Source organism: Myotis davidii, unplaced genomic scaffold (genome assembly GCF_000327345.1).
Source record: "Myotis davidii unplaced genomic scaffold, ASM32734v1 scaffold803, whole genome shotgun sequence".
Lineage (NCBI taxonomy): Eukaryota > Metazoa > Chordata > Mammalia > Chiroptera > Vespertilionidae > Myotis > Myotis davidii.
The window spans coordinates 3,376,248-3,386,289 of NW_006295567.1; the positions used below are offsets into that span (position 1 = coordinate 3,376,248).

Here is a 10,042-nt window from a genome sequence, read left to right on the forward strand (position 1 = left end):
AAGGTTGAGAACCACTGTAGGTAAACTTGGTGTCTTCAGAGTCGGCCTTTCCTGGACCCGGGTGAGGAGCTCTGCTCCGCACTCTGCCTTGACGCCGGGGATAAACTTCCCTTTGAGAGGAGGTGGAGACACCTCGAGTTGGCTTCAATCTCCAGGTACAGCCAGTGCAGCCCTTGCGGCGCTCCCTGGTTTTTCCAGTCCACTCGTTGGGGCCGAATCAAGTAGCATCTCATAGCTTGCACAGCTCCGGGACAGCCTCGCTTAGACCATCGCATCACCTCCGAAGCCGACAGCGCGCTGACGTAGAGGTGACGTCACGGCGTCCCGGCACGCGCCGGCCCTGAGTGGTCCCGGTCGCTCCGCCCCCCTCCCAACCCGTCGCCAAGGGACGCTGATGGGCTGGTCCCCTTGGCAACCACTCGCTCCACCCCCTCCGTCCCTTTAACCTTTAGGGTGCGCGGGCGCCGCGTCCCTCGCACTCTCCCTTTCCCCTCCCCTCTCCCCACCACCCGGGCTCGCAGCCTTCCGGGCCGGAAGCGAAGATGGCGGCGGAGACGGCGGGCGCGGCCTCGGCGGAGCTGGTGATCGGCTGGTGCATTTTCGGCCTCTTACTGCTGGTAGGGGAGGCGCTTGGAGTTTTCCCGGTGTTTACGTTTGTGGGAGAGAGGGAGGGGCCGGCCCCGCCGCTGGCCTCCCGGGGCGCGGAAGCCACTCTTCTCCCTGTCGTGCCTTTACCTGGGACTGTGGGGGTACTGGCGGGGTTTGGGGGGCTCCTCGGCGCCGGGGATGGGGGCAGCGCTGGGGGCTGAGGGACGGGGCACTGGTTCTCGGCCGCTTTCGCTGACTTTTTCCTGAAGACATCTAATATTGCAGGTTTCCTTTCCCGAAACTCTTGCCTTCACCCCTGACTTGGGCCCTGGGGCGGGTGGAGTTTGGGGCCGGAGGAAACTCTCGGGTGGGGAGGCCTCTGGTCCCCGGTGAGGTGGGAGCACTGGGTGGTGGAGCAGCTGTGCCCGATCTTTGCAAGTTCTGTCGGCCCTGGTGTGGTGGACTCAGAGCAGGGCCTGCCTGCTGCTCTCTGCACCAGGTCCCTACCTCGGGGTCATCCGGTCTCCAGTCTTCCCAGCCCATTGTGCGATTCTGCCCTGGTGACTTGAGTGTTCTTTCCTTGTGACTTCAAGGTTTCACATTCCTTTCTAGTCTGTTGGTAGGTGTAGAATGAAACCTGTGTGGGGCAAGCTGTGACCCTCTCTACTGCCAGAATCAGGGTGTGTGTATTGCCACCCATCTGAGCTACCCTTCCCACCTGCCCCATTCACACTCATCGTCTTCATTCAGCCCTGCTGTTGGCTTCCTCCCCAGGAATTTTAGCCACTTTGCATTATGAAAACAAAAACAAACGTCAAACCAAACAATTGTTATCTTCACTTCTGGAAATCAAGACGTTTAATTGTACTACGTAGATGCCACACAGTGTCTACAACCTATGTAATATGCCTTGCTGGTAAATGTCGCACCTCTACCAGAAACGCTACCAAAAAAAGAAAAAAATGTGAAAACTTACAAAAAGGTTTCTCTTGCAACCTTTGCTTTGGCAGGAAATAATACTGCGTTCACACGGGAACATGGTTTACCCCTCTTGGTGAGGAAAATGGAAACCCTAAAGCTTGGCTGTGGTTTCCATAGCCCTTCCAGTCCTGTACTTGGAGAGTTCACTGGCTTTTCCAGACCCTCGTATTCAGTAGGTTTAGAAGAAAAACAAGCACGTAACTAGTATCAAAGTCTAGTGGGAATATCTTGGCTGTTATCAATGAATAAACATTTCACAGATTTGCTGTCAATTGTAGGAGGATGCAAACAAAAGAAACTGTGGCCTCTGAGAGAATCGGAAGATAGGTAGGAAAACAGAAATTCTCAGGTATTTTAAGTACTGAAAACCAAAGTATGATTTTATAGAATAGGACTTCAGGGAATAGAGAACAATATTGGAAGAAAGTATAATTGAGGTAGACTTTGGATAGATGAAGATGGGAAGGCATTTAAGTTGATCTTAAAGTAGGAACGGAATAAAATGAGAAGGGAATTAGGAATTTGAAACGGGATGTTGAAGTAGAAAAAATTAGTAATAAGGGCCATTATTTAATTTTCTGCAAATCTTTTTAATTCCTGGCGTATTAGATTAGATGAGACCTGGGTTCTCATGTCTGCTTCTGCATTCAGCCTTTTGAGATAAGTTATTTTGGTTGAAGTATATGAAGGAAATCCAGTTTTAGTGATATGTAGTTGGAAGCAGAGGAGTATTTTTTAGGTAATTGTGGACGTTGTTCTTTAATATCACACCAAAACTCAGTAGTAGAAGTTTCTTTAAGGTTAAGTGCACTAAGGAATCTGAAACCCTATCAATGAACTTTAACTTTGTCTCATTAGCATCCTTTGGGCCATGTTGTAATTTGAATGGGTCTTTTCACCATGCATGGTTTTAAACATGATGCATTTGTCATTTAGAAAACACTGGTTCACTGAGTAATATAGATCTCCCAAATATATATGTTTCATTATGTAATATAAAAATGTTACATTCATTAATATCACCACTGATCTTGTCATAAGAAATCCCAGAAGTAAGTATTGTGAAACAGTCAAGCACAGTTATGGATACTAGTTTTCCAAAATTCTAATTTTCATTTGAAAGCTTGAATTTCACCATTGGCAACAAATATGGTCAGTTGCTTTTCTTGAAGTGATAGGTCCCCTTTGTTCTTTTTGACAAAATCTGCCAAATATCCAAGTCTGCACAACCATAGTCAGCTAGTTGTGCTTTCAAGTAAAAATGACATTCCTTGCCAATTGGCTTCCAACCCCTAGGTATTCAGGTATCCACCTTTCCCGGATTCAGCCATCATACTTTGGTTGCAGTTTGGTGCCATTGTCTGGACTCATGCTTAATTTTCAGCAGTTTTCCCCGCCATGAGGTATACACTATGAGTGTAAATATCAACATAGTGGGAAAGGCAAATGACATTTTAGTATTGTTATGAGAATAATTTTGAAATTGCAAATCCTCAGAAGGGTTTTGGGACTACCAGGGGTCTGGGGTCTTAACACACTGTTGCCAGTCACCTACTAAAGAATGAGAACACTAGGATTGATAATTTCTGTAATTGTGGGCAAGCAGAATGTTTGCCACATAAGGACTTGTTAGATCTCATTCCTCTGAGCTGATAATTTATATCAAACCCTTCTATCTAGTCTCAACAAGAGCCTCAGTAATTTGGCTTACACCACCTTTCAAATTTCCCATTACTATATAAGACAGTCTCCATTTCTTTAAAGCACGTTCTCTCTTGTTACTCAAAAGTTAGGTCAGCACCTGGGAACTTGTTAGAAATGAAAACTTAAGACCCCAGTCCCACTGAATCAGAATCTGCATTTTAACATGATCCCAGGAAGTATGTGTGCTCATTAGTTTAGCAAACATCTGTTCTCATTCTTACCTCTGCCCCTGTTTCTCAGCCATGACTGCTCATTAAAAAAAACTTGGGAGTTTTAAAAAAATCCTAAAGCCCAGACCAGTTAAATCAGAATCTCTTGGGAGGGGTTGGGGACTGCTCTAAACCTTTCCTTATAATAGTTGGCAAATTATATATTAGTTTCTTTTATGAACTTCTCTAAGATGCTATTTTACGTGACATCTATCCTATATCCTCCTATATAATAAAAAAGAAACATGTAAATTGATTGTACCTCCATGATGCCCACCAGCTAATCAGGAGTGAGTATGTAAATTAACCCGGCAAAGATGGCAGGTTAATTTGCATACACAGGTGTCCAGTGGAGAGCAGAGCAGGAGAGCCAGCAGAGAGTGGAGCAGCTTGGGGAACTTGGATCCCCAAGCTACCAGATGGAGAGCAGAGAGGGAGAGCTGATGGCTTGGAGGACTGGGCAGAGTGGGCGGCCGTGGGACAGAGACAGAGAAGGGAGGGAAAACCAAGAGCGCGGGGAGCACCAGGAATGCTGGGAATTGTAGTTCTGGTGGCAGACGGATCTCTTAGACCAGTGGTTGGTAAACTGCAGCTGGGCAAACCAGGGCTCACGAGCCACATGTGGCTCTTTGGCCCCTTCAGTGTGGCTCTTCCACAAAATACCGGCTCTTCCACAAAATACTGACTTCTGTGCATGGGCCACGAAGTTTCAATCGCACTGTACGTGTGCACCTGCACGTGGTCTTTTGTGGAAGAGCCACATTGAAGGGGCCAAAGAGCTGCATGTGGCTGACGAGCTGCGGTTTGCCGACCATGGTCCTAGACACTAGAGCAAAGTGAGCCTGGAGCAAGTTACTGTTGCAGTGGGGGATGGAGGGAAAGCAAAGGTGAGAGACATAAGTGCAATCAGAGTATCTAGGAAAAAAAAAGGGAACTTTTAGGAAATCTCCACCAATGAAGCAAAGAAAAAAATAGCCTCTATTATTCTGTGAGCAACAAACCAAACTGGGTTTGGGGTTTCAGACAATTCGCTCGTATGATTGCAAAGACAGACAGAAACTCCCAGATTGGAGAGGGCTCCCCTGATGGCTCCCAGATTGAAGAGGGTGCAAGTCGGACTGAGGGACCCACCTCCTGTGCACGAATCTTTGTGCACCAGGCCCCTAGTATATATATAAAAGGCTAATATACTAAGTGTCCTTCCCACTGTCCGACTGATTGCTATGATGCACACTGACCACCAGGGGGCAGATGCTCAATTCAGGAGCTTCCATGATGCACACAGAGAGAAACGTCACTGTGGACCTGGCACCGACAAAGCAACACTCGGCTTCCCCCAAGTGAGACACAGGCCCCACCACCAAACCAGAGCAGCAGCCTACCAAATCGTAGCCAGTGCTGCCATGGCGCAAAATGCAGCTCACAGCCCAGCCCAGTCCACAGATGGTGGCTGTGGGTGCCATGTAATGACATCATGTTTTTGTTGACATTCTGAAGCTGAAATTGTTGACAGAATATGTCTGAAGAACAGTCATCGACAAGTACTATCAATACTGGTAGGAACTGCCTTCATAGCAAAAACGAGGTAATTGAGGATGCAATTATCGAACACAGTTGTGGTGGAATGACTGTTACATGTCAATTTGCCTATCCCTAAATTTATCTGGTGAAAAACCATCTGATGGAAAATTTACTTGATGTTGTAGCAAAGGCAAAGTTTGTCCAAATGGTATGAATTTTCCAGAATACCCAGCATATTTAAAAAAAATTAATGATGAATGAAGTAAAAATTTCATGGAAAATATTCATTGTTATATCTATCATGTTATTTTTTATTTATCAATTTATATATTCATGTACATTTTACTAATTTTCTTTCATCTCTGGCACCTCTATTATAGAGAAAGGGCGAATAGCAATATTAAAATATTTCTTCTAATTAATTTTCTTTCAATGTGCACAAATTCATGCACCAGGACACTAGTCTCCTATAATTGAGTAGAGCAGAGGTTCTTGAAATGTATTCCCTGGACCAGCACAGCCTCACCTGGGAAGTTGCTACAAATGCAGATTTTCTGGCCCGGCTTCAGACTGCATGAGTCTGAAACTCTGGGAGTGGGGCCCAGCAGCCTGTGCTTTAATAAGTATTCCAGGTGACTCTGATGTTAACCTAAAGTTAGAGAATCAGGAGACTGAATTCCTCTGCTCTGTTAATTAATAGAAAGACATTGCTAACTATTAAGAGTACCTGCTTGATTAGAGATGTCAGCCTCAGTACCTCTCAGTGTGTACTTTTTTCCACTGGAAAGTTCCTTGCAATGCACATGTATCCATTTTCATTGTGCACTTTTTGTGGTTTAATGCTCTTTAAAATTTGAATTATAGTATAATGTGTCAGTTGCATAGTGATTATTGGCAGTTAGTTAGTCTTTAGCCGAATGGTACTCTTAAACTGTCATAATGGAGCAGAAGTTAATTTCAATTCAAGTTATATTCTGTGATGCTTCAGTAGGATAGAACATGTAGTTATAGCTCCTTTAGGTTGGAGAGCTCTATAGGGAAAAAGTATTCAAAGCTAGTTATAACTATGACATTGTGTGAAATCATTACTTATTGTACTGTGTTCTGTGAGGATATAGGCAAATGAGCACTGTCATCATTAACTTTTACTTTGTGTGTCTTTGCACCTAAGTGAGTTTGTACTGCATCCATGAAATAGGCTTTGAAAATTATCAATCTTAAGTTTTTTACACATCTAAAAGAACCTTTAGTTGATATTGATATAAAGATTCCCATTGGAAACAAACACATGCTAAAATCAGTTTTGGAGAATATATAGGGCAATAACAAAACATTTTCTTTTTGTTCTATTTTAGGCTATTTTGGCATTCTGTTGGATATATGTTCGTAAATACCAAAGTCAGCGGGAAAGTGAAGTTGTCTCCACCATAACAGCAATTTTTTCTCTGGCAATTGCACTTATCACATCAGCACTTCTACCAGTGGATATATTTTTGGTTTCCTACATGAAAAATCAAAATGGTACATTTAAGGTAATTATTATACTATATGATTTTATTTCTTTCAGATTCTTGGCAATTAAGTGTTTAAGTTTATTAGTCCAGTATATATTACTGTCTCTGGAATAAATGAGAATCGAAATGCAGCATAGGCGCTGAGAATGTGACAACTAACGTAGAAGACTAGAAACACACTATTGAGTGACATAAGACTATTGTTTTTGACAATTCTCCAAATTTGAAGAATGTCTTGTTAACCTGAAAATGTATTAATTGTAGTAGGTTTTATTTTTGTGCCTCTCATAGCTTGAAGTGTATTTGGCTTGATTTGCATTAATGCACTAAATAAATAATTTAGAAGGGTTTTTGTTAGTGGCAGATCAGAATCTTAATCTTTATTTATTGAATACTTTTAGTCAGTGTGGTATAGTGAAAATACCACTAGGCTGGGAATTCTAAGACCCGAGTTCTAATCTTGGGTTCTTAACTGTCTGGCATGTATCTTTGGCCAAATCAGTTAACTTTTCAAGACTTTAATTTTCTCCTTTTTTGCAGGGGGAGGAGCAAGAGGGGTGCGGCGGGAGGTTGTTCCTATTTTTAAATGAAGAGTTTTGAAATGGAAGATTTCTGAGTTCCTTTTTTATTCAGATTACTTTCAGTTTCTTATTAGTATAAGCTTCTATAGGGTAGGAACTGGGTCTTATTTATTGTTATATGCCCAGTGTTTAACACACATGTAGGTACTTAAATATTTGAATAAAATATTATTTCAGTTATCTCAATAATGCATGGTTCCAAAATAAGTTCCTGAATTTGGCCAATTGGGCTTAAATAATTTGAAACTGTTTTTATGGTTAGATTTAGATATATTTAGATTTTTGTAAAAATTACCGTTACTTTCTATAGGTATTCATTTAGCAAGTATTTAATTGAGCACTTAGTATGTGCCAAATACTGTATGAACTAATATCTGTTGAATATTTACTCTGTTATGTGTCTGTCCTAAATGGTTAACATACATTAACTGCCTTTAATCTCCCAAACAACTGTATGAGGTAACTAGTATTGTCCATGTTTGTATGGGCAAGGATTGGAGAGGTGATGTAACCTATCTACAGCTCCTAAGTGCTGTAGCTAGGATTTGAAGCTCTGCAGACTGGCTCCAGAGCTCTTTGATCACTAGGATCTTTAGCTGTATCTATATCTTAGTATTATCCCTGGTATAATTATTATTTGAAGAGGAGATTTTTAATTTTGAATTTAGAATATTTGATTTGTTTAGATTTTGTGGGAATATGTTTTCAACTTGAATTTTCAAAAAAAAAATAGCTGTAAGTATTCTATTACAGTGTCTTTTATAGTTGGCCAGTAACTTTGTATAGTATTACACAAAGTGTATTAATCAAAGAAAATAAAAAATTGATAGTAATTGAAGTATGGTAGCAATCATCTCAGGTAGAAACTATAGTTTAACTTTAACCCTGCTGTTTGGTTTCTGTACTTATTTGCTAAAATAACAGAAAAGTTATTTTGATTTTCTGAATTATATAAATCACCCCATTTGATTGAATACCCTATTGACCGTAGTGTGAATATCCCATTGGTTGTGGTCATACTGGTCTTAGAAAGCACATTTTCCTTTACCTGGGAAGGACAGCACAGTTATCCCAAGGTCAGAGGGCTCCAGTTAACGTGTCCCCTGTTGACTCAGTGTTCCGGAGACCCAAAAAACTGTAATTTAGATAACATGCTTAAGTCTGACCAGGCTTCTCATTCCAGACCCCAGGGCTCTAGATAATGTGTTTCTGTCAATTCAGTGATTCGGAGACCCAAAACTATAATTTAGATAACATGCTGCTTCTGCTTCTGTAAACTGCTTTTTTGCAAACCAGGTTCCTCATTCCAAACCTTGGGATGTAATCAATACCTTTGTGATCTTTGCCTATATAAGTCTGGTTTTGCAGCCATTTTATTGCTATGAGATTTGGGGAATGCCCCCTCATAGTCCCCAATATAATGTCAACAAATATTCTTTATTTTATACTATTTTATACATTTAAAATTAAAATTAGTAGTTAAGATATGGTATCAAAATATTGTTTTTTAATTTTTTTAGATATGTTTTTATTGATTTTAGAGAGAGAAGAAGGGAAAGACAGAGAGAAAGAAACATTGATCGATTGCTTCCTGTACACATTCCCACCAGGGATAAAACCCACAACCCGGGCATGTGCCCTGACCTGGAATCCAAATAGCAACTTTTCTATGCTCAAGATGATGCACAATCAACTGAGCTACACCAGCCAGGGCCATTTAATGTTTTGATAGCTAAAATATATCTTATTCCCTCCCCCCCCAGTGATTAATCTTGTTGTGGCCTATTATTAAGTATCAGGATTGAACTCTCTCCTAGTGCCTCAATCCTACTCTGAGATGGTGGTAGTTGTATCTTGAGAACTTCGTACTTTTCATTACATTTACATATATTCATTCACTTAATATTTATTAAGCTTGTACTATGTACCTGATAAATGTGAGTGCTGCAGATTAACATTCAAACAAATGAGGCTGCTACTCTCATGGAGCTTACCTAGTGTAAGACCAGACCAACAGTAAGCAGCAAAACAAGCTAACTTCATATGAGGAAATATAACAGATGGATGTGGGCAATTTAGATAGGAAGATTGGAAGGCCAAATTACGTAGGTAGGCCAGACTGCTGAGGTTACTTGAGACCTAAATGAAAGAAGCTAGTCAGGTAAAGAGCCAGAGGGAGTGCCGTTAGGGAGAACGGATCAGTAGATAAAGCCGCTTTTGTCGGGGATGAGTTTGGTCTTTTAGGTGAAGTGTGGTGTTGGGGCTTGTGCTTGGTACTAGCTGAGATCAAGAGAAGGTGGGGACCAGATTATTTATCATTTTTAAGTCATGTTAATGAGTTTAGGTTTTCTTCTAACTGCAGGGTGAATTTAATGAAGATAAAAGATAAGGTGAACTGGATTTGAGTGGTGCTAGTAGAGAAAAATGATTAAAATTGGTATATATTTTGGAACTAGAACTGCTTGGATTTACTAATGAATTAGTTACGGAGGGTGAAGGAAAAAAAAAAATTGAAGCACTGATGTCTGGTTTTTGTATAGCTTAAAGAAATTGGGAAGCCTTAAGGAACAAATGGCATATGCATGTATATGGGCAGATGCATGTATAAAAAAGAGTTGTATTTAGTGTAACTTCAAGTTCCTGTTATATATATTCAAGTGGAGGTGTCAAATAGAAAGTTGATATTTCAGGGAGACTTTTGGGTTGGAGTGAAGTATTTGGAAATCATTAGCATATAGATGTTATTTAGAGCTATGGACTGACTAGTAATTGGGGAGAGTGAGTAGTCAGAGAAGGCATTGGACCCTGTAGTGGTCACCAACCTTTTGGACCTCACAGACCACCAGTGGTCCGTGGACAACTGGTTGGCGATTGCTGGATTAGAGTGCTTATTATGTAGAGGTAGCTGAAGGGGAAAGGCTGTAACCTAAGAGTTAGGAAGAAA

The 10,042-nt window shown here is 41.3% G+C and overlaps 1 protein-coding gene across 1 annotated transcript in view; it reads left to right on the forward strand.

The window, feature by feature from the left end:
- The first annotated feature begins 312 nt into the window (after positions 1 to 312).
- The window catches only part of LMBRD1 (LMBR1 domain containing 1), a 94,670-nt gene continuing 84,940 nt past the window's right edge, over positions 313 to 10,042 (forward strand). Inside the window, exons 1-2 of the mRNA XM_006770339.2 lie at positions 313 to 617; positions 6,359 to 6,535. Coding sequence (XP_006770402.1) covers positions 543 to 617; positions 6,359 to 6,535 — 252 coding nt within the window. The 5' untranslated portion in view covers positions 313 to 542. The remainder of the gene's footprint in view (positions 618 to 6,358; positions 6,536 to 10,042) is intronic.